At 34.2% G+C, this 26,635-nt stretch overlaps 1 protein-coding gene across 2 annotated transcripts in view; it reads right to left on the bottom strand.

Moving 5' to 3' along the window:
- LRBA (LPS responsive beige-like anchor protein) overlaps positions 1-26,635 on the bottom strand; it is a 794,075-nt gene that overhangs the window by 170,927 nt on the left and 596,513 nt on the right. For both annotated transcript variants that reach the window (XM_042935320.1, XM_042935319.1), the window contains 2 exons: positions 1,222-1,362; positions 63-182 (listed from right to left, as the gene is read on the bottom strand). In XM_042935320.1, the coding sequence (XP_042791254.1) occupies positions 63-182; positions 1,222-1,362 (261 nt within the window). The remainder of the gene's footprint in view (positions 1-62; positions 183-1,221; positions 1,363-26,635) is intronic.

Below are 26,635 nucleotides of genomic sequence, written 5' to 3'. Positions count from 1 at the left end.
CTGACAATAATAACTGTAAAATCAAACATTTCTGGGTGAAAAAAAAAGAAACATTTCTGTACCTTAATATCAGATGTATCACGCTGACAGTTTCGCCAGGCTCTGGAAACTGATGAAAAGGTTCGATCTGCATGATCAAATTTCCCTCCTTGCAAATTTAGGAAATAAGTTGTGAAAGGTTCCTAAAAAATAAGCAATTAAAAAAATTGGTATGTTTCCTCATGCATACAAATATGGTTTTTATAAATCATTATATTTAGATACTGTAATGACTAATAGACATTAACCAGATATATACAAACTAGATATAGAATGGGAATTCTATCTAAATTACTACATTAATGTACTTAAATTATTTTTGTTTCAGAACAAAAGAAATATTTCCAAATTTTGGCATTTTCAACATTTTTCAGATTCTCTTCTTTTCCAAGAACAATTTATTAATAAAATTCAGACATATATTAGATTGCATTTTCTTCATAATATAGGGGAATAGCCTAATATGTAATTTTCTGATTGTTATGGCTCAATATTTAATTTATGATTAAGAAAAGAAAAATGTTTAGAAGATTTAAAAGCCTCCTCTTAGTTAAAGAACACTTAAACACATATTAGTGGATAATTGCTTGAAATTAGCTAAGCACTATAAATTACTTCTAGGATTTATGTCTGCCTTACCCTTCTAACAAGCTTTAATTAATGATGTGCTGCTAATGCTTTCCCAAAGAAATTACTTTCTAGTAGATGAATCACCTTTCAATTTTACAGAAACATTTCTTGTTTAACCAATATATTATCAATACACAGCAGCCTTGGTATAATCTATAAACCTACCTTATTCCATTTGGGGCAACTGAAGTTTCTGAAACATATGAATGTATGTCTATCTTAACAAAATCTTATTTAGCTCTTATTTTAATAGACTCTATTTCAAATAACCTATGTTACAATTTAGAGTCTGAGGAGATATCGACCATTTGAAGAGGCAAATTTAAGAAAAAAAAATTCACATCGTTCCAGGTGAAACATTTTCAAGGCTATTCTATTGTAAAATGTTATCAGATACATACCAAATGGGATAAAGAGAGATTTATAATTAGAAATCTAATCACTGAAAAAAAAATTAGCATTCAAAAAAGATGTTGATGACTTTTAATTACTGCATATTCTTCACAACACTGAATTTATGTATTCATGGTTTATTACTCAAACTGAACTTACTATTCTTAGCAGCCATGCAAGAACGAAACTTGCAGTTGAGTAATGAGTACCATAGTGGAACCTGGGAACCTGATCATCTTCCCACGATTCATAACGTTCTGCAAAGAATGCTGCTCTTTTTGGATTCAAAGCTCCTACTGGCTGCCAATAGAGAAGGAAAAAACAAAATAAGAATGCATAAATGTAATCATCTTTTATTTCTTTCTTCAAGTGTTGTCCTATTAGCCAGTGTGAAAGTGAATTTTAAAAGACATATATACACTATTGGAGCTAAAACATTGTGTTATATACAGAGAGTGGATAGAATTTTTTTTTCCAATGCAGGTTAAACATACACAAAAAAGTGAAAGAAGAAACCGGTCATTTCTCAATGAGTCCAATTTCTGTTGAATACAGGTTTTTAATCAGCCCATAACAAGCATTTTCATAAAGACAATTACATAAAGTGAGTATTAGCTATATAATACTTTGGAAAGCACCTATAAAATCCTATTTAGTTAATTAGAAGCAACAACCAGAAACACAATCTTGATGTTAGAGGATTAATTTACAATAGCTTCTAAGAAGAAGATGAAACAAAACTGGAAGGGAACGAGGAGTGTAAGGAAGAGACTGAGTGAAAAGGGATTAATGTAAATCTAGAAATTTCTACTAGTATACATAAAAGTAGAATTTAGAATATAAAAAATCCCTGCCTAAAATATAAAAAATATATATATGTATATGTATATATATTATATATACAAACATTCAAAGAATAGAAGACAGAGTACCAGCTTGTACCAAAAAATAATACATTATAGCAGAGGGCCAAAAAGCAGTATAGCAAAGTGTTGAAGAACGTGGCCTCACTGGGATAGTAATAGCACCCAGTCAGAAGGTTGTTTTGAAAATGAATAATCACATGTAAAGTCCTACAAACCATGCCTGACAACATTCAATGATTGCTAACTATTTCTTTTAAGATTATCTTCCAGAATTGGGGTAAAGTTTGATTGAAATAATAGCCTGTAAAACCCCTGGAACATCGCTTGGCATAAGATAGTAGCTTGATAAACGTTAGCTGGTATCAGTATTGTTGCTGTAGCTGTTGTTACTTAGGGAATACACGAACTCCATTAAAAACTATGCAAAATTTTGTGTGATTATGCACATGTACATTTTCTTAAGGAAGGCATACAGAGTATTAAGATTCTCAGAGGGGTCTGACGGCTCAAAGAATGTTAGAATCAACTGCTTCAAGTAATAACTCATTTTCATAAGACATTCTGATCTCTAGAAAATGTCTATTCTTTATTTAAAATATAACTACCATTTCACTGAAAAAAAGCTATATATAAGGTTACTTAATGAAAACTTAGGAGTTAGTCACTCTTGACTAATAAGAGGAAGAAAATACTTAAATTTATCTTATTATTTATGGGGGATATGTGTTAAACTGCAATAAATAAAAAATGTGGGTTTAAAAACAGACGTATTCAGAAATATTCTGTTAAAAATGAAGCAAAGTTGAATTTGTTTTTAAATTGCTTTTCACATTAACATGTGATTTAAAGCAACATTTTAAATTCATCATTTTGGCTATCTTATGTTAATTGTTAACTATTTTTTAAAACTATTTATCTTTAGCACTGTCCTTTCTATAGATTGGTTTGAATCAATATTGTAAGTCATTTTTTACTGTACAAGCAAATCTTCAAAAAATCTTTCATTGATTACTATTTTAAATCAGTATCATGGTACACTAATTTAAAATGCCATCTTTTAAAGCAGTAGTTTCTGTACAGAAGAATTAAATCTGATTTACTACATTTATGCCAGTTAAGAATGAAAGTGACTCCAAAAAATCTTTGTTACAAAACCAATTTGGAATGCCTTTAAATGTATTTTAGTTGTTGTCCCCAAAGACTGAGGCATGCAAAAGGAAAGAAAGAAGAAATAAAATCATTGGAAGACAAATTATGTGAATTAAAAATAGAATCAATGCTCTTTTTGTATAGTTCTGCAGCATATTAAGTATTCACTTTATCTGCTATTTTTATTACTCTCCAAATGAGTATACCTCCAAAATCAATAGTTATAGAATCACGTTTCTTGAATATAATGCTAAAACCAATTAGGATTGATTTCACCAGCATCTGAGAAAAAAATGGCATCGTGCAGAGATCCATATAGGTAGAACCCACAGTATTGATTCTGGCTGTTATTGTTACAGTTGGTTTCTGAAGCCTGCTACAGGACAGCTATCAAGACATACCACATTTATTTGTAAGCATATAAAAAAGAAGTCCCCAAATAAAAGAAGGTTAAAAAAAAAAAAAAAAAGACCAGTGGAGCTGTGCAATGACAATGATACACTATCAGCTTACTCAGAGAAGTTACAGTGGGAATACACACATTGAATTATACATTACGCGAAAGCACTGATTTATTGTGGTAATAACATCCACCTCATTAAAAGATTCTGCTTTGCTGCAGTTGGAAGGCTACATATTGTTTACTGCTATAAATTAATGGCAGTGCAAAGAAGACTGTGGAACCATCCTAACAATAGATCTGTAATGACAGTGCTGTATATCACAGCTTCCTCAGCAGCTTCATAATAAAATGGAGACAATGTATTGAGCTAATACATTCTACCATGCTGGCCCATATTTTTCTGACAACTGCTTTAAAAGATGAGCTGAATCCAACTACGTTATAATGCTGCAAAACATTTAACTAAGCAAGAGTCAGTCATACACCAAAGTGCTTCGTAGCATTTTTAAAACATTGTCTAAATCAGCATTTCAAGATGTTTATTCATCTCTGCAAAAGAACTAAAAGTAAATGCTGATGGCTCCTCTTACTTACACAGTATATTAAGAGTAACAATTGGAAGGCAATTCAAGAAGATGCCTAGCACTATCTCCTACAGGGAGCTCTTTGTACAGTTTAACTATAAAAGCTTGACAGAGTTATTTTTTTACATCAGCAAATTGATTAAGGGAAGAAGAGCAAAAATACTGGTCATTTAAAATGGTCATAACTTCCTGGAAAAAAATCAATAAAAAATAGGTATTGATTAGAGAGGTGCAATTCAAGGTCATAACAAAGTAAAAATAAATAGCCCTAGGACATAGAAGAATAATTTTTAAAATTATAAAAAGCTAATACAATTATATAAGATTTTTAAATCTACAGAATAAAAAGCACTTCCACCAAAACAAGATAAAAAAGTGGTTCAAATAAAACAGAATAATTTAAAAATTACACTGTGAGGACTACGAACAGAAGCATTACATTTGGAAAAAATAGAAGAATCTGGATTAACATAGGAAAAGAAAAAATTAAAGAAAAAACCCACCAAAACCCTTGAAAATGTATAAATAGAAAAAAAATCACTATTCTTAGGATATTCTAATCTCACAAATAGCAAAATTGACAACTGTGGTAGAGTGATAAGTAATTTTTTTTAACAACTCTTTTTTTTTTAATTTTAGAGAAAGAGAGTGCAAACAGGGGAGAGGGGCAAAGGGAGACAAAATCCCAAGCAGGCTCCATACTCAGCATGGAGCCTGGTGCAGGACTCGATCCAACCATCCTGGGATCATGACCTGACCCGAAATTAAGAGCCAGATACTCAACTGACTGAGCTACCCAGCTGCCCAAGTGTATGTATTCTGTTTGAGAAATAATAATAACCCTTCCAGAGCAAGATATGCAAAACAAAACTTTCTAAATCAAGTGTCCTAAGAGTATTACAATTAAAAAAAAATCTTTTTATTACCTTTCTTGAGAAGTAATTTTGCTAATTAGTAGAGAAACAAAAATACTGCATGTAAAATGCCCAGCTCAGTGCCTGGCATACAGTAAGTTATTCATTATAATACTATTTTGCAGTTTATTTGATGAATAATATTAAAGAAAAAAAGCTACTAAACAAGCCTGATGAAATTAGCAGAGTCTGTTAGGAAAAAGGTAATTAAACATCATAATCTTCTAATGGTACATATGGTACTATGCATTATCTGTCAGAAGCCCAATAGTACACAGTAGTCCCAATAAGCTACATTATCCTACCTCAAGAAAATAACTAAAAGCAAAACTACCTTCAGAAGTCCAAAGGGCATCCAAACGTTACTATGAAAAGCATATGAAATGTCAAGCAAATTACAATCATCTTCTACTACATCAATTAAAAATAAACTGCTTTGGTTTCATAGACCCCTTCAAAGGCATATAACAGACTTTCATCTAATTACTAGTAAAAGTTAACTGTAAAAAGAAAAGGCTTTTTTAGAGTTGATACATTCTAAGTTTTTTTTCTTTTTAAAAATTTTAGGAAATGTTACCTGAGGTTATAAATACCTCTAGCTAACACTTTGCAGTTTATGAGATATTATTACACATTCTTACAGTACATATGTGAGCTAGATATCCCTGTTTTTTGTTTGTTTTTATTCGAGAGAGAGCATGTGCCTAGAAAGGGAGAGAAAGAGAAAAAGGGGGGGGGGGGAGAGAGAGAGAGAGAGAGAGAGAGAGAGAGAGAGAATGAGAATCATAGGCAGGTTCCACACCGAAGTTAGGCCTGATCCCACACCCCTGGGATCATGACCTGAGCTGAAATCAAAAGCTGGATGCTCAGCTGACTGAGCCACCAAGATGTCCCTAGATACCCTTGTTTAAAATTTCTGTTAATGTTTATTTTTTAGAGAGAGAGAGACAGAAAGAGACAGAGAGAGAGAGAACAAGCGGGGGGGGGGGGGGGGGGGGGGGGGGGGGAGAGAAAGAGGGAGGGAGGGAGAGAAAAGGAGACAGAATCCAAAGCAGGCTCCAGGCTCTGAGCTGTCAGCACAGAGCCCGATGGGGGACTCAAACCCATGAATGGTGAGATCATGACCTGAGCCAAAGTCTGACACTTACCCAACTGAGCCACCCAAGTGCACCTAGATATCCCTGTTTTAAAAATGAAGAAGTATCTTGAGTGACCTAATTCAAAACCAACATAAATCTAGGAGACACAAATTCAGTGCTCAAAAATCCAGTTTTGGATCATTTTATCCATCTAAAAACTGTTGTATTAATTAAAAATTGCTTTTCCTAATTTCAAAAATTTCCCAATTTCTTACATTTCCATTTTTTAAATATGATACTTACTTAACAAGTTGACACAAAGGCTAATAATTTATGTAAAGTGCTTAGCAGAGATCCTGGCACAAAGAAAGTACTTGACAAGCACAGCTGCTATGAATGTTGTTGTAACTGTTATTACCACCATGACTGACATAAATCCTTCTTCCTTTTGAGATTTATATGTTAACTTTTCTAATTTATATCAACCTTTCAGAAGTGAAGTTCCAAACTCTTGGACCATGATTACAGTTACTAAGAAAGTTAAAGGGAATTGGCAAGGAATTTCACAAATTCAACAAAGCAGAAATTTGCTTAACAAATTCCCCTTTTAAAATCCAAGTCTCAAAGAGTTTTTTACATCTTTCTGTAAGGCCTTCTTTGGAAAATCATTAGATACTATGTGGGATAAGAAGCAGAAGAGAAATTTAAAGAAGAAGTAAAAGATTGTTCTGGCATACAAGACACAGAAATAGGGCCTTTGGAAACATTAAAGGATAGGATATCATAAAAAATACATTTTGTAGTTACAGGGTAGTGGTGAAGAGATGTTAAAAGTGAAAAGGGGCTCAGGAAGGAGAGGCAAAAGAGCGTAACTACTTTCAGGATCTTGCTTAGGATCTGGATGACTGGCCTAAAGCCATCTGCCAATGTCATCTTCATTTGGTATGATTAGGAAACTGGAAACATCCTTTAATTCTATGACTACACATAAAGCCTGCCTTACAGCATTTACGAGGTCATGAGCAAGACAGGTTATACATTATTTTATTTTTTCCTGGAAGTAGGGTAGGCCTACAGACACTGAAAGAGGGCCATTGCAAAATAAGGGCTAAAAACTAGCAAAGAAAAAAGAACAAAATTGTTGAACTCAATGTTATAGGAATCCAATGTTATATGTTATAAAAATGCCAGATTAAAGGACTGAAGATTGTTAATTAGGTAAAAGGTATCTCATATTCATGGATGGATTAAACAAAAAAAAAATTCAAATTCGGAGGATGAAAGAGGATGGACTATCAGCAAATGTGATATCATAAGAGACAATCATTCTGATTAGAGAATAATGATTTGTTTTATAAGATTACAGGAAATAAATATGGTATACAGACTTAAGGGTCCAGTCGATCTGATGACAATGCTACCATTTATTGGGTATAAGTGAAGGTTCTAAGAATCTTACACAAATTACCTCATATTCACAACAACCCCTTAATATATAAACCTATTAGCATTCCTAATTTATAGGCAAGAAAGTTGAGTCAGAGAAGTTAAATGACTACTAATGATTGGTTACCTAGACAGTGACAAGGACAAGATTTAGAACTTACTCTAACTATACTGACTAGCAGATCCTAGAATGATCTGGGTTATGTGAGTTGACAAAAATGCTGGTGCTGAATTTGTAAAGCCATTAGAACCCTTTCATGGGAGGCTTAGACTAAAGATCCTTTTGAAAAAGTGCTATTTACATTTGTATCCCCCTATCTAATGTGTGTGGATATCACTTTAGCAGAAGGTTACACAAATGAATTTAAAAAAAGAATATTTTGCTTGGGGACATGGAAAGATGCCTGGCAAAAAAAGCTTAGGAAAAAAAGTGAACAAAAATAGATTAAGTGTGGTCACTAAAGTTTATGGCTTTACTTTTCTGTTAATTTTTGTATTTATATATCTGCATCCATTAACCCCGTACCAGCCTTTCATTCTCTGTGCCCCTAAGGCTTTTTAAAGAAGCCACTGAATTTTATTCTGTGCATCTCCACCACCTGCCTTCTTCCCCCACCAGCAAAAGAAGAAAATAAACGAACAGCCTCTGTCATTGAAGCCATGTTGCCACTGTTAGGGGGTGCAGCAACTATTTTGTGTCAGCTGTAGCAGCTCTTTTATCTAAATGACAAGTATAACAAACAGCCTGATCAGCATTTTTACTCAACCTTGGCTTTTAGGGTATTTTGTCACATGCTATATATGGCTGAAATGGTTCAGCACTTATCTTCACACACTCTACATTTTATTTAATATTGTCAAGAAGAAAATTTCATTGGCACACTACTGTGGCTTTTAGAGTTAACAAATAAGCACTTTTGTTTTCAAGTACCAGAGTAGCTTTTAATCCCTTGAAAACACACTTTCTTGCAAGTGGTATTAAACATATACCCTCTATACTATTTCAATTTAACGAACACATCTTGGGAAAAAGAAAGTATTCCGTTTTACTTATTGTACCTATGTAGAATCTAAATCATTTCGAATGCTCACACTGGTAGATTTAGTAGCCTCTGTAGTTCTATGTTATTCAGCTACGGTTCACATTAAGTGATAGATTTTTACCTGACTTTGAGAAAGGCACATAAATTGATTAGAATAATCTGATAATCCAATGCCAGTGTTGAGCTAAATGCCTGGAAGAACCCCAAAAAAAAACAATTTGACAATCCAAGGCCACAGGGAAAAAACATTTTAAGTAATTATGAAAATGGTAAACACCCAAGAGGCCCAAACCTGATATAATAAAGCCTATTCATTTTCAGATAGATTCAACTCTCCACTTAAAGAAATGGTTAAGAGCATTGACATCAGGAGTTTCAGTTCAAGATGATGACATAAGTTCCTGAACTCACCTCTTCCCATGGACAAACTGAATCTACAGTTACACATGGATTAATTCCCTCTGGAAGAAATCCTGCTACTAGCTGCACTACACATCAGGCAAATGAGAAAAAAAAGCCCACATCATAACAGGTGCGAAAGTCTGTGACACATTCTTGCCGTAAATCTCACCTCCAAGACATACAATTGGGAAGGAACTCACAACTCACAGCTCCTCCCTAAGGAGTGATGGTTTTGGGCCTAACATGTAGCACCCCAATGTTTAAGACTTCCACCTGTGAGAAAGGCCTCCAGAATGCCTAGCTCTGAAAGCCAAGGAGGCTTGCGTCCATGAGACCATAAGACAATACAAAAACAAAAACAGAAACACAGTTCTTAACTGGCTCAGGAGGACTCAGCTTGGCCATCCCCCAGAGCTCAGCGCTGAGAGAGCAGACATAAACGCCCATCTCCCAGTCTTTCCTTGAAAGAGGCCTATCTGCACATCTTAAAAGCTGCAGCCTCAGAGTCAGGATCCTAATTTAACACAAATCTAGGAACTGCAATCCTCCCCTGAGACCAGAGAAGCCAGCAGACACCGTATCTGCATTCTCTCTGTATGTAGTCCTCTCCAAATCACCAATGTCACCCTGGAAGGAGCTCGTACACTGGTCTGGCACTTTAGCTTTCATGGCTGCCATCTAGAAAATGTACCCCTTGATCACCTGGTTCTTGTGGCCATCAGGGCTTGTGTTCACCGTTTGTAGCAAACAAACAGTTCTTTAACAGGCTATCATCTGGGGGCTCAATGTCCAGTTCCCAGTCTTTCCCTGAAAGAGGTCTACTTGTAAACTTTAAAAGCTCTTGCCCGAGGGTCTGGCATCCAATCAGCCTGCACCTACTGCTGACTGAGACACTTACTTTTGGGGCACTGATAGGTCTTAGAACACCGTCAACGACTGGGAGCAACTAAGAACAAACAAGGTGGCTTAGACAATCAGTTAGTTTTGAGAGATAGAACGTGATTTGCTATTAATGAGGACAGGCACAAAATACTACCCACTTCCCCAAATCTTTTTCTTATAATGAATAAAAACTGTTAGGCTGATGGAGGAGGAATACCAATGCTCTCATCCCAGGGTCCGGAAGAGAGACAGGTAACTCTATACTATCCCTACGACCAGACAAAAATCTACTGCTTCTGGTGTAAGGTAAAAGTAAAAGCTCTTTTACCCAGAAGAGGGGGAAAATCTTTGAGCCAGGATTCTTCACTGGTCCAAAAGACAGGTTTGCTATTATTGGAAGAGGAATGAGAAAATCTCTCTGGCCTAAGACCTACCACAAACACAAGAAAGGGTCTGGATGTCATGCAGAGTATGGGCAAGAACACTGAGAAGGCCCAGTGAGAATAACCCATAGCATTCATCACAGAGTGATGCTGGATCAGGGGAATGAAGAAGTTGCCCTACCCCGACCATAAGCCTTACACTGGGTCACGAGCAACAGCCATCTACCTCTGGGGAAAGGCAACAGAGGAGAGAGAAAAAGTCCTCAGTGGCACAGGCATTGAGGGCCTGCCAGAGAGTAGAGCAGAAGCAGTGAGACAAAATCTCTAACACCCTAGGGCCCATGCTAAGGACAAATTCAAATGGAAGAACTGAAGGAATTTGTGAAAATGTGCTACACTAGAAGTAACAATGATGACAAGAAACCCAACTGAGCTCACCGACTGTCTACATGGACTGAACTCCCCACACAAATTGCTGATATAAGAAAAGGCACCCATATTTCTGGGCATAAAATATTATTCACATCCCAGTCTCTAATTCAACCAAAAATTATGAGATGCTTAAAATAATAAGAAAACAATGACCCACTGTGAAGAAACAAAGCAATCAAAAGAACCAGCCTCAGAGATAATATAGGTGTTGGAACCATCAGACAGGTTATTTAAAATAACTATAATTCACATACTAACAGATCTAGCAGAAAAAGTGGAAAACTTACACAAACAGGTGGGAAATTGCAACAGAGAAGGAAACTATAAAAAAAAGAATCAAATATAAATGCTAGAAACAAACAAACAAAAATCAGAAGCGAAGAATTCTTCTGATGACCTTATGAGCAGAGTAGACACAGCTAAGAAAATAATAAGTAAATTTTAAGGTAGATTAATAGAAAAAAATATTGCAAGTAATAAAATAATGCTGCCATGGCTATATTAATATCAAAAAAAAAAAGAATTCAGGACATGGAATATTACCAAATATAATGATAAAGGGACCATTTATCAAGAAAACCTAACAGTTTGAAATTAGTTTCCTAGGGTTCTTGTTACAAAGTACCGCAAACTGAGGGTGGCTTAAAACAATAGAAATGTATTGTCTCATAGTCCTGGAGTTTAAAAGTCCAAAATCAACTTGTTGGCAGAGCCATGTTCTCTCTGAAGCCTCTAGCGGGAAAATGTTTCCTCCCTTCTTCCAGTTTCTTGGAGCCCCAGGTGTTCCTGGACTGTGGCAACCTAACTCCAATCTCTATTTCCATCACCACATGGTATTTATTCCTCTGATGTCTGTCTTAAATGGTGTTTTCACCTTCCTATAAGGACACCAGTCATATTGGATTTGGGCCTACTCTAATGACCTCATCTTAACTTGATTACAAATAAGGTCACATATACAGGTACCCTAGTACTTGTGAGGACTTCAATATATCATTTTGAGAGACACAATTCAACTCACAATATGTACCAAAAACAAATGATTCAAATACATAAAACAAAAATTGATAGAAATAAAAAAAACATACAGACAAATCTAAATTGTAGTTGGAGACTTCAATACTCTTCTCATTTACATTAATCAATACAGCATGTAGAAAATCAGTGAAAATATAGAAGATATGAACAACACTATTAACCAATTTTACCTAATTGGTTGTAAATGACATGTATAGAACACTTTACCCAACAACAGAATACATATTCTTTTCAAGTACACACAGAGCAATAACCAGCATAGACCATATTCTGAGCAATAAACCAAATTTTAACTCATTTTTAAAAATAAAAATCATACAAAGTATGTTCAACAATCATAATGGAATTAAACAAGAAATCAACAGAAGAAAGATGTCTGACAAATCCCCAAACCTGTGGGGGGTGGGGGGTAGGAAACTCTTCTAAATAATCCATGAGAAAGTCACAAGGAAATTTAGAAAATATTTTGAATGAAATAAAAATAAAAATACAATATATAAAAATTTGTTGGGCTTTGTAACATCAATGCTTTGAGAAAAATTTGTAGCATTGCATTTTTACATCAGAAAGAAAAATAAATCTCAAATCAAAAGATTAAAGCATTCACCTGAAAATCCCAAAAAAGGAAGAGGAATTAAATCCAAATCAAGAAGAAAAGTAGGAGAAAAAGCAAAGAGCACTGAACACAGGAAAAGCAACAGAAGAATAAATAAACTACACAGCCAGGCTGATCGGGGGTGGAGAAGGGAAGGGGAGAAAGAAAGAAAACAAACTACCAAAATCAAGCATAAAAGATGAAATAAGCAAATTCTGTGAGACAGTCACACTACCAAAGATCATTCAAGAACAAAAAGGTATCAGGAATAGCCCTATATCTATTAATTTAATTCAAAGTTTTAAGAAAACCTTCCCAGAAATAAAATTCCTGGACCAAATAGTTTCACTAATGAATTCCACTAAGGATGAAATTAATTTCTACACCATCTTCTCCAGGAAAGAGAACAAGAGGGAATAACTTCAAAACTCATTTTATCCCGCCAGCATTACCCTGAAGCCAAAACTAGACAAGGACATTACAAATATACTTCCTGAACACAGATGCAAAAATTCGTAAGTGAATATTAGCAAATCAAATCCAGCAGTTTATTACAACGGATGATACATCATGATCGAATATGGTTTGTCTTAGGAATGAATCCAAAATTAACCAGTATAAAATTTATCATTTTAATATATGAAGAAAAACCATATGATTATCTTCAGAAAAAGTATCTGACAAAATTCAATATCCAACTATAATAAAACTTTTAACAAACTAGAAATAGAACTTCCTCAACCTGATAAAGGGCATCTATGAAAAACCCATATAGCTAATATACAAAAAGGTAAAAGAATACTTTTACCCTAATACCAAAGACAAGACATTCTTAACACTTCTAGTCAATATTCCATAATGTAGTAAGTGTTCATTCAGAGATGATATATTCTTGTATGCAGGAAGTCCCAGAAAGTCTACAAAAGGCTGCCAATAAAAATAACTGAGTCTAGCAACATTGCAAAATACAGGTCAATGTACAAAATTCAGCTGTAATTCTGTATACAAACAATAAATAACTGAAGTTGAAAATTTTATACCTATTAAAAATATGAAAAATTTAAGGGTAAACTAACAGAATATGTACAAGAATTGCATGCCAAAATCTGCAAAACATTAGAGATTAAAGAAAACCTAAATGAATGGAATCAAATTCATGGACTGAAAGACTGTCTTTTTTTTTATATATAGCATTCTTAGCAAAAATGGCCTAACCAATTAAATATAATCCCTATAAAAATCCCAGCTGGATTGATAAAATGACTCCAAAATTTATATGAAAAAATAGAGGGACTGGAAAGCTAAAACAATTTTGAAAAAAAGAGTACAGTTAGAGGTTTCATATGACCTGATTTTATGACTTACTATAAAGCTACAGTAATCAAGACAGTGTGATACTGATATAAGAAAAGATATATGATTGAGCAGAACAAAGCTTAGAAATGGACCCACACATATATAGTTAATTTATTTCCAACAAAGGTGCCAAGACATTTCATGAGAAAACAGTCTTTTCATGAAACAGTGTTGAAAGAATTGGACTTTCATTTGTAAAAACTGAACTTCAACCCTTACCTTGTACCCTTATAATATATTATAGATTAAAAATAGGTTGCATCTGCTAGTGGGGCATCTGGTTGGTTTGGTCAGTTAAGTATCCAACTTCGGCTCAGGTCATGATCTCACGGTTCATGAGTTCGAGACCCATGTAGGGCTCTGTGCTGACAGCTAATAGCCTGGAGCTGCTTCAGATTCTGTGTGTCCCTCTCTCTCTGCCCCTCCCCCCGCTGATGCGCACATTCTCTCTCTCTCTCTGTCTCTCAAAAATAAACATTAAAAAAAATTTAAAAATTAGGCTGCATCAGAAGTCACAATATGAGTCACAATATGAGTCACAAATATATTTGACCCAATTTGTTTTTAGAAAAGCCAAAACACTGTTGGTTGATAATAAGCATATAGTCAACTAATCTAAATCATCAGCTTTAACTTTCCAGTAAGACAGTCTCTTGTATATATAATGTATATGTGAATCAAAAGACCTCTTGCAATGAACAGTCCCCTTGAGAGCACCAGAATCTATAGTTTAGTAAAAATTGCCACATTTTTATATTCCTTCCCATTAACAAGACTACTGCCATTTATAGTTTTTAACACTGACTTTTCTTTATCCTTTTTTCCTGTTTTTTTTTGTACTAGAAATTTCTAAGAGTAAATGCAAAACTTTATATTATTTCTTTGTACTTCATTCAAGTATTTCAGGTATTCGATTTTGCCAAAATTATCTAAATTTTTTTTTATTTTAATGGGGTGCCTGGGTGGCTCAGTTGGCTGACCATCTGACTTTGGCTCTGGTCCTGATCTCACAGTTCATGAGTTTGAGCCCTGCATTGGGTTCACTGATGTCAGCATGGCGCCTGTTTTGGATACTCTGTGCCACTCTCTCTCTGCCCTTCCCTGCTCGTGCTCACTCTCTCTCTCTCTCTCTCTCTTAAAAATCAGTAAATATTTTTTTAAAAAGCTTTTTATTTTAATTAACTGCAAAGCAATTTGTATGATCAATTTGTAATATTAGTGAAACTGTTTAACAAATCAGAGCCTAGAACAGAATACAACAAAGGAACAATAAGGAAATACCTTAAGTTTATAAAGCCATTAAACAATAGGGTTATAAGTGATTTGAACAGTTCTGAACACTATTAATGTCTTTTAATCATCTTGCCTAATTATCAGAAAGGTATCACTCAGATTTTCAAATAATTTGCTGAGATATGTCACATTACATCTATAACTTCCATAATTTATTAACTTAATCAAAACACATTTTTAAAGAAAAGAAGTTAATATAGTTTTACAGGATATATTTCTAAGTAAAACTACTGATTTTCTTTTCTTCCTAACATTAAAAAATTTACCTATTTAATCATCATTTTACTTTTTATACTAGGCCAGTGTTTTTTGTTTTCAGAATTTACCCTTTTTCCATTTTCAAAAAGTTGGTTCACATCATAAATCATGAACTCACATTAAAAAAAAATCCTTTTCTGAAAGTGGAACCGTTTAAAATTAAGTCATACAGAAATAAAATATTTCTGATTATATTATTCTCCTATAAATGGCTCATACATAACATACATTCAGTTATAAAACTTTAAAAAGTGGAGACTATTGCATCCACGTTTGTTCCTGGCACAGTCCTCAGAATAATGTCTACAAAACTTAGTTGGCAAATTAATAATTCTTTGAGTAAGCACATTTATTCAACATAAACTTGTGTTGAATTTAAATAAGTGGACTTTGGGAATAAAGAATTGGACAAGAATGTGGACATGTGACTAAAAGACACTACATTACCCACTATAAAATGCACACTACAGATGTTTAATTAGATTTATTATGGTGATCATTCTGCAATATATACAGATATCAAATCACTATTTTGTATACCTGAAACTGATAGAAGGTTTGATGTCAATTATACCTCAACTAAAAAAAAAAACTGCCCCCCCAAAACATACCACATATTCACATAAAATAAATTTTGATGATCAGAGGGAAATATAAGAATAACAAGTTGAAAAGTTGACACATACAGGTATATAAAGAAAACTACAAATATTCAGGTTCCTAAAATGTCTTCCTACTTACATTTACTCCCCATAAACACACACACACACACACACACACACACACACACACCCTGAAATCAGAAGTATAGCTTACTATCAACCTTATTGCTACTATAAACCAGTACTTATTAAACTTACACAACCCAAACTCTAGGTGTTTTGAAAACAATTTTTATGTAAATTCATGGTAGATACATGTTCCCTCCTCTGAATCTACCCAAGTTAGCACACCCAGCACTAAACTAAGAAAACAGGAAGTAGTAAGGGATAAAATTGGCAATGCTGTGCAAATAAAATAATTCATTTATAAATAATAATAAATGGTCACTCCACACCACAGTAACTTAGGATGATTAGAGAATAAATACTTAACTTTGAGGATTACTGACTGGCAGTGTGTTGCTGGTGTATGTCAGGATTATTCATCACCCTGACAGTAATATTAACCACAATCCATTTCAGTTACTTCAGTTTATCATATTCTGACTAATGTTAAAAAACAATGTCATTGAAGGCTGCTTAAATTAAGTGTAAGGTTAACCTCTGTTAGAGTCATTTGAAAGCTTCTCATAAAAGGTAGCTTCTAGTAGAAAACCAAATCTGCTCTAAAGAGTGCTAATACTTAATAAGTGTAAATTTTTTAAAAAGTCACACAAAGTATTATTTTCCTGATTTAAAAACGAAACTTCAGCAAATCTTCTAAATGCACCACAACCTCTCTCTCTCTCCATATATACCTTTCACACTTTGCTGAACTTATTTTACATTTTGAGGGAAGAGTTGCACAACCATATTTTAAACTAAATACATCACATTGAACACATATTAAAGTTTAAAAAGATCAGTGTACCCATGAAAATTTTTCTTCAGTATCACATAAATAACTATATAATACTACCTATAAAAATATATTTAAATAGCTGTTTGCTATCTAGGACCACCCCTCCTACCAATTAAGTAATTGAGAAACGTCCCTTACTAATAAATGAAAGCAGACTGACATAATGTGTTATCTAAATCCAAAGATTTCCTACTTTAGTCCTCTAATTTTATCTTTCTAGGCTATTTTCCTATATCATTTTGATGTCTTTTAAAAACCATCTGCCCTAACATTCTGCTTTCTATAGGATCATTTTCCTTTCTCTATTAATGTCTGAGTTTTCTGTTACCTCTGTGAGGATATTTATTCTGATTTTGTTTTTAAGGTTTCTTCTGTTTCCTAAATTGTCTTTGTTTCTTCTGGTTTCTTTCATTTTTCTATTTGTTTTAGTCTTTGTCATCTTTGACAATGGAGACTGTCTTTAAATGTTTGCTAACACTTGGATGTATGTTCAGTTTTAGAACGAGGCACAAAAGAGCTGACTGTAGTACATCAAGCCTAAGTAGCATTGTGAGCTGGCAGACTTCACTGAAGAGAAATCAGGTGGGCTCCAAGTGGAATCTCTAAATCGTTAACATTTCTTAGGTCTTTTCTCTTGAGCCAGTCAATACGTCCAAAGAGTAATACAATCTTCTGTCTTACAGGGTGGGGCTGGTATAAGCCTGGCTGCCAGAGTTCTGATAGCATGACAGCAAAAGGGGTCTGGGGGCCTTCAACATTCAGTACTTAAAGCTTTCAGTTCATCCTGTTTTCCATTCTTTCCCTTCAACCCTTCCTCTGTTGTTCTTGGTTTTCTCAAATCAGAAACTTCTCTGGTATAATTTCTCTAACAAGTACACCTCTGTCCCTTATGCCAAGATAAAGGGAAGAGTAGTTGGATTTGGGGAAACAAGTGGACATAAATGCAAGTATTCAATCTAAAATATTCTTTCCACTTATCCCTAAAGCCTACCAGTTCACTGACATGGACATATCTGAGAGCCTAACACTGGGAAAATGTGTGACCTTGGCGAGTTCCTTAACCTCACTATATCTTAGTTTCCTTATCTGTGAAATATAGATAATAACACATCCCTTATAGTACTGTTGAGGAGATTAAATAAGATAGCACACGTAAAATGTGTGTTTACATAGGAAGGCACCTACTAGGGCTTCCCTCACAATCCAAATCAAATAATATTCTAAACTCTCCCCACATAATTCTTCTGCTGATTAGACTGTAAACTCTCCAAAGCAAGAATATAATTTATACCAAACTCCTCAACATCCTTGTGGCACATTACAGCATCCATATTTGATACCAAGATTTAAATATTTTAAACATATTTTATCAGCCAAAAAAAAGAAAACGAAAGGAAAGGAAAGGAAAGGAAAGAAAGGAAAGGAAAGGAAAGGAAAGAAAAGAAAAGGAAAGGAAAGAAAAGAAAAATCCGAGCATGGGATAATTAATTTCTTTCTCTGTATTTACATTTTACTGAAATGCTTTAAGATCCAATATTTGCTGTTGTAATATCATAAGGTTTTTAAAAACTTTTGAATTCCTTTGTTTTGACTGAAGCCTAATAAGTTAAAATAAAGTAAAGGTTGTAACACCTATCATATTTAAACAATATTCCCCTCGCCTCCAAAAAGAGTGTTCTTTTCCCTCTGTGACATCTAGATGGTATACTGATTCCTGGTATATCTGTTACAGAGCAGGACTAAAAGGACTGGCATTCGTCAGAAACAGCACTTAAAACTTAAAGAGATAAAGAAGTGCTGTCTGATCAACAACAGTTAAATGTCGGTAGTCAATTCCAGGTCAAGATGAATGCTGTATATTAAATGCGTGTATTAGAGAGACATATCTCACATATAAAAATACACAACCAAATGGTAAAAGATAAATGAGAGACAGAGAAAATCACCTACTTTTGCTTTAAACAGAGAGAGAGAGAAAGAAGAAAAAGCCAATAAATGCTACAGACAAATAATAGCAACTCATCAGCAAATAAGTAAATTCAAGAGAGTATTGTCATTCAATTCTCTTAAATTACCTGAGAATTTACTCATGAGAAACATTTTGATCCAGATTAGGGCAACAGAAGCTGTTAGTTCAACAGAGTTGTAAATGGGTATGGCATTGTAACATATGCAATCCTGGTGGAAAAAAACCACTATGATTTATTAGGGCCTGGACCACAATTTGAAGATATGGTAATAGTAAATTCTCCTTAGAATCCTACACTGCAAGGAAGAATCAAGCAATTGTGGTGCAAGTTCATTTCCCCCTAATATTTACTTTTCTTGTTTCTGCACTCTGAACCTAAAGAACAGCTCATATTGTGCTTGCACTCTAAAGCTGAAAAATGGATGATTAATTTTCTTTTCCCTCTACCTCAAACTCTCTTAGTATTTTCCATCATTTTAAGAATGTAAGCTTTAATTATTAAAAAATAAAATACTTGCTTATACCTTGGCCATTTCTTCATTTTCACCCCAACCTTCAGTTTATTTTTTAGTAGGAGAGTAACTACCTAATTTTATTCTTTTGGATTTCCAGAAATGAAGAGTCCCTGGCACACAATATTATTCAATAAACAAAAGAAAAAAATAAATGAATACTCAAGTTATAACATCAGGGATTCAATAGTTTAAAGCAAACATTCAGTTTTTTTCATAAAACAGGCTTAGGCAAAAAAGGCGTAGAGCATAACCTGGGACAAGCACACTAAGAAGAACAATTTGGAAAAGCTTTCCTCTTTAAAGCCATAGAATGCTGGCTGCATTTTACCTTGTATTTCAGCATGAGAGGTGAAAGGCAACTTGACAAAATAACATTAAAACAGACTCAGAAATTGATGGCAAATGTAGAAGCAATATAGCACACTGTGGTATTTTCTCAAACATTCTGGGCCAAAACTTATAGTAAGAAATAGGTCACATAAACCATAACCCAGTGCACACATGTACACACACACACACACACACACACACACACACACACACACACACAAACAGCTTAAGCAGAAGATTCATACATAATGCACACTGATATTTTCCTCATGTTGTACTTTGTAATTTTATTCATTTCTTTCTCTACAAAATCTATCTACCTATCTATTTATCCATTTTGAGAGTAGTTGACACACAATATCACATTAGTTTCAGGTGTACAACTTAGTGATTTGACAAGTTTATACATTATGCCATGTTCACCACAAGTATAGCTACCAATTCTCCCATTACATTGCTATTACAGTATCACTGGCTGAATTCCTTATTCTGTGCTTTTTATCCCCATGATTTATTCATTTCATAACTGCAAGCCTGTATCTCCCACTCACCACCCAAACCATCCCAGGTTTGGTATCTGCCCAACCCCCCACGTCCTTCCCCTCTGGCAACCATCAGTTTGTTCTCTACAGTGGAGGTCTGATTCTGTTTTTTGTTTGTTTATTTGGTTTTTGTTTTTTGTTCTCTATTTATTATCTTTAATTTTTTTTCTATTCATTTTTTAAAATGTTAGCTGTAAACTGCAGTTTGAAAACCACTGGCTTAGTGTTTAAATTCTGGTGCTACCCACTACCTGTGTGACCTTATGCAACTTGCTTAACTTCATAGTGCCTCAGTTCCTGTCTCTGTAAAAGACAATAAGTAACGTTACCTATCTTACAAGGGCTTTGTGGGGGTTAACACATGTAACATTCTTAAATACGAGCTTGACAAAAAGTAAGTTCTCAATAAAAATTAATTAACAACAATAAGGTGGCATGTTCTTTCTTAGTTGTGCAGTTTTCATTTGGAAGTTAATGGTTATCAACTGCATTTCAATCTAAGAACAAACTCATCTTTTGGAACAGGTATTCAGATGACAGTACATATACATATTAAATATTCCAAAATAACTATGTTGATCAATTAGAAGAGAAATAATTGCCTCAGATCATCTGGGTTTTCCTCTCTTGGAAAACTGGTTTACACAATCACCCCTATTAAGGAAAAAAAAATCACAGTGGTAAAGAAAATCTTCCCAATCTACAAAGAGAGCCCTGTTACTGAAACACTCTGCCATCATAATTTGTTTCTGTGATATGACATTTTGTAAATATATTCCTGTCCTAATTATAATTTCTTATATAGAAAAGACAAAAAGAAAATGTTCATTCTTATCTCTTTCAAGAAGGTTGTCAAAATATAAAAATCAATGTATTCTGTAAAATATAGATTAATGTCACTCCAAAGTCTATGCATGGTTAGATCTGTCTTCTCATCAGTCAGGATTTTTTTTCCCCATCAGTCAGGATTTTACACTAGCAATGAAATAACTGGGAAAGCAAAGGAAAAAAATCAGCTTCAAAATTCATTCCTACCTTTTTTCAGCTTTGAAAGAATAGATTAAACCATTATGTTAAGTGAGGACCTTCTCAATATATCCATACAAAAAAAAATTAACTTTCATCAGATTTTCAGACTATTTGATCTTCTCAACAGGCAATACTAATTTGTAATTATTACAAGGAGATATTGTGCATAAAATAAAAGTTTATACCTTCAAGAAGACTTTTTTTTTACATTTTCCTTCTAACCCTTTCACAAAGAATGATCAGAAAAATAATACAGAAGAAAGGCTGTTGATTATATTAATTCAGTTTCAGAAAGAAAATTCCCTGTGCAACATGGAAGAAATTACCAAGTAAAATTGTAGCATTGTATCAAAGCTGCTAAAACTCCTCTAAAAAACAGCATTGAGGAAATTAAATGGACATAAGTATGCATAAATAATTCAATACATTTTAAAGCCAGTCAGGGTATATAATCTACTTAAGAATGGGGATAAGATCTGTTTATGTTTTAAATTAAACTTTGCACAGAATGTTTTCTATGATTTCACAAGTTTATTTAAACAAATAGTAATGTTTGCTAAATGCATACTATGAGAAAAATTTTAATATAATTCTCTTATAATCATTATTAATACAGAAACAACTCATTTTATGTATGAGATGTATCCCTGAAAGTATGTATATAAACAGATATCTGCAAACTGAATCACACTGTAAACATTATGGAAGATTTTAATGCCAACAGGAATGATATACTTTTATAAAGTAGACAGTTACTATTATTTTACACATGCAAAGCACAATTTTCAAAAATCTAATATGCTTATTTCACCTAAAATAATGTAGTTAATTCCAAATTCACTTATTTCCATCAATATTTAATGAAAACACTTAGAACTAAAATTCCATTTTCTTGAATTTGAAGGACTTTTATAGCATTTGAACTACTGCTGCTAAGTTACAAGATATGTGGTTGAATGTTAGAGCTTCCCACTTCTTCCTAGCCCTACTAATTACTACTGTTCACTATTCAATGGTGTATCCCTCAGTTCTTGTTGAAAGCATTCTTTATATTCTTTCCTCAGCCCAAAGTATAAATCTCTCACGAAATCTCTCAAAATATAAAAGTGGATACCACTACTATAATTAAAGGCACTAAATCATCAAAATTATATTTTTATGCCTCTATATGTATAGTGGATATGGACATATATGGATAGACTAACAAAATCAATTCTTTTAGTTTAAGGCCCTCTACCAGTTTTACAAATCTAAAAAAATAAAAAGAGCAAAATTACTATTGGTCATCTAGTATGGCATAAAAACAAACTTATTTATCATGTACAGAAGATAAATTACAAAGGCATTAGTTAAAACAGTATTTTATCCACCCAACAAAAGTATTTGTCAAGTTCCTTAGAAATAGCTGTAACATATAAATAAAATTTGGTTTTAAAAAAGGATTCTATTTTGCTGGCAAATCATTTACTACAGCGTTTTGCTGACATTATTTTAATGAATTCTCAAAATGAAAAACACAATATAGCGTACATTAAAAAAAAGTAAGAAGAAAAAACTGGAGGCTTTCCTCTGTTCATACAAGATTTTTAGTGGGATAGAGAACCAAGGTGAGAGGCAGAGAATAGAGGAAGTTAGCAAAGAACAATGGTAGGAAGAGGCAACAGGGTTATGGGAGCTCTTGTTCAGGTACAATGATAGCAGAAGACAGAATTACAACCTCAGCAGAAATTTCCAAACAGCCTCCCACTCATCACCATTAGTAACTGTTCTATCAAGACAGAAACATGCACCCTGTCTATAATCCATCTTACTACCCACTGTATCTTGAAGAGCCTACCAAAAACCCTCCTGAGCACAAAAAAAATCTTAAGCTATGTGCTTAAATAGAAGTCCAAACTGAAAGACTCAGTTTAAAAAATTTTTACACAGGCAATTTTTCTGGAACACTAGAAAGGTTATTTATTTAAATGCAATTTATTTTGTGAGGCAAAGTTTACATTTTAACAAATTAGTCAAAGATGAGATTTTTAATTTTACATACATAAAATTCAAATAATGGAAAGAGAGGATATAATAGCCTGAGAATTAAAGAGTTGGCAAGTTTTTATTACTGACTTACTGCATGACTCACTATACAAGTCAAACTAATACACAGTCCTCAATTATTAGACTAGAGAGTTCTACAGATTCAAGTGAAATACTACAGGGTTTTATAACAAATATGATACCAAAATGTAAGTAAAGCTTTCCTTTTTCTAAAACAAAACAAAATAAAAACAAAGACCCCAGGAAACAACCATTTCTGCATTTATTATTCCTCATAGTCAATGGGTTACCTGGGAAATTCTACTACTCTGGGCCAGATTTAGTTCTCTTGGTTATACTCAGTCATGTGTTTGTAGTCAGCTGAGGGCTGGCTTAAGATAGCCTCTGCTGGTACAACCTAGACATTCTCCATGTATTAGTCACATCCTTCTAGCAGGTTAACCCAGGCATGTTCTCAAGGTGATCACAGAGAAGCAAAAGCAGAACATGAAAGCACTTTTTCAAACCTCTACTTTGTGTCCAGTTTACTAATATTTTTTCCCTTGCTGACCTTTTCTTAAAAATTGTGGTAAATATACAGAACATAAAATTTACCATTTTTACCAATATATTTTTTTATTTAGAGAGAGAAAGCATGAGCAGGAGAGAGAGAGAGAAAGAGTGAGTGAGTGAGAGAGAGAGAGAGAGAGAGAGAGAGAGAGAGAGAATCATAAACAGGCTCCAATGTCAGAATGGAGCCTGACGCAGGGCTCAATCCCATGACCTAGGGATCACAACCTGAGCCAAAATCAAGAGTCAGGTGCTCAACCAACTGAGCCACCCAGGTGCCCCCCCACCATTTTAACCACTTTTAAATGTACAGCTCAAAGGCATTAAGTACATTCATACGGTTGGGCAACCGTCACTACCATTAATTTCCAGAACTTGTTTCATCTTGCAAAATTGAAACTCTATACTCATTAAAGAAGTCCCCATTCCTCCCTCCCTCCTCCCTCCCATCCCCTGGCAACCAGCATTCTACTTTGTCTCTATGATTAGGGCTAATCTAAATACCTCATATGAGTGGAACCATACAGTATTTGTCCTTTTGTGAAAGGCTTACTTCATTCAGCATAATGTCTTCAAGGCTCATCCATCTTGTGGTGTGTATCTTAACTCCTTAAGGAGTTGTATGTATGTATATACCACATTCTGTTTACCTATTTATCCACCAATTGACATTGGATTGCTTCCATTTTTTGGCTGCTGTAGATAAAGTTGCTATGAATATAAAAATGGGTATACAAATACCTCTTCAAGTCTCTGCTGTAAATTCTTTTAAATATATACCCAGAAGTGGAATAGCTATTTCTTATAGTAAATCTATTTTTAATTTTTAAGGAAGCACCAAACTTGTTCCATATCAACTGTACCATTTTACATTCCCATCCACAGTGTACAATAGTCCTAAGTTCTCCACATCTTCACCAACACTTGTTATGTTATGCTTATATTTTTTTACAATACCAAGTGTAATGGGTGTGAAGTGGTATATCATTTGTGGCTCTGATTTACAATTCTTTAACTATCAGTAATGTTGGGCACCTTTTCATGTATTCATTGGCCATTTGTAAATCTTCTTTAGAGAAATATCTATTCCAAGTCCTTCACCCGGTTTTGAATCAGGTTGTTTGTGTTTTTGTTGAGTTTCAAGAGTTCTCTACATATTCTGGATATTAATCCCTTATCAGATATGATCTGCAAAAAAAAGACTTTCTCTTGAAAATTAAAACTCTTTTAAAGTGAAAATATATATATACAAACTGCTATAATTTTTTAGTTCTAAGGACTATACCAGACACCAGAGATAAAAAAATTAATGGAATCTTTCTATTTAATAATTTCCCTTAAGAGGGAACAGAGAGAAAAAAAATGTCAAAATTATAATAGATTATGTAATGTGTTATAATAGACATGTACAGACAGTACCATGGAAGTACAAATTTCTAGATGATGGGAAAAGCAACATCAAAGGGATAAAGGTGAAAGAGAACACGAGGCATTACAGGATCAGATGACGATCGCAAAGATGGGGGATAGAGACAGAAGGTATGATAATCAAAGAGAAAGTGGCCAGTAACTGAATACCGCTATTTGTCATAATGAAAATGTTAACCTTTGTGCTGACATCACTGATGAGTACCGTGATTATCTGGACTGTGTGAAAAAACATTATATCCTATGGATCCAGAGTAGAGGTTACTCCCAAACATTCCTAATAATAATCATGCTAGGGCATAAAAGGGTATATCCTGAGGTGGGTAAAGAAGGGAATACTCTCCCTCTGATACCGGAAAAGTGGAAGCTCCTGGATTCTATGTGAAAGAAACTGAATATGGCAGTGAACTGGTACCTGCATATGGGGATCTGCAGAAACAAGGAAGTGATCCTCAGATTGAGATGGTAATCACTGACAGCCTTGCACTTCTGCTATGACTGGGTAATCAGTAGAGGTTTATTTAAATACTTCACCATGGCCTTAAATGGACTTGCAAGAGTTAAAGGAAGAACTAGGCATATTCTTGGAATAAGTCAGCACTAAAAGCAAGAAGTCTGGCATCCTGAGAACTTTAGAATGACTGGTTCAAGAGACAGGCAGGGGAGAAGCAACAAAGAACCTCTAGGTTAGATAAATATATAAAAATTCTTTAGGTTTTGCTAGAAATTACGAATGAAAGTACTTAGGAGAAAGACTGGATTTCCTGCCCATCTGAAAAATGGGTGCAGGGTCTCAGACTCCTGATACATTAAAGGACATAAGATCCTAAATTTAAATTAGAGAAATCAATTTCAATTTATGATGTATTTCATCTTAAATTTCTTCCCAAGTCATTCTAAAAGGGCCGAGAAATAATGACAAATCCAGCAGTAACAATCACAATAGGCCAAACTAGTCTTCAGATATTATCTCCCTTTAAAAGGGCTCCCAATAACTCCTTAAAGAAATACATGATTCTAGAACTGCCAGAAAATATAAGAGTTAAGACTGGAGCACTTTGTCACACAAGACAGCATGAAGTTATCAAAGACTACTAAGATTATACTAAAATGACTCAGGAGCAATTTAAAGAAGGTCCTCGTGGTCAGAAACAGAAACGACTGAATGGACACCAGAGAAAATAATAACTGCAATGGATGGAAACATCAAATACATTTAGGTCTATGTGTTCATAAAGATGTTTTTTATTTTTATTTTTTTAATATTTTATTTATTTTTGACAGAGAGAGTGCAAGCGGGGCATGGGCAGAGAGGTAGGGGGACAAAAGATCCAAAGCTGGCTCTGTGCTGATAGCAGCAAGCCCGATGTGGGGCTCAAACTCACAAACCGTGAGATCATGACCTGAGCTGAAGCCAGGCGCTCAACCAACTGAGCCACTCAGGCACCCCATGAAGATGTTTTTTAAAAACTTAGGTGT

Source organism: Panthera leo, chromosome B1 (genome assembly GCF_018350215.1).
Source record: "Panthera leo isolate Ple1 chromosome B1, P.leo_Ple1_pat1.1, whole genome shotgun sequence".
In the NCBI taxonomy this organism is placed as follows: Eukaryota; Metazoa; Chordata; class Mammalia; order Carnivora; family Felidae; genus Panthera; species Panthera leo.
This window is presented reverse-complemented; position numbering and strand designations above follow the sequence as displayed.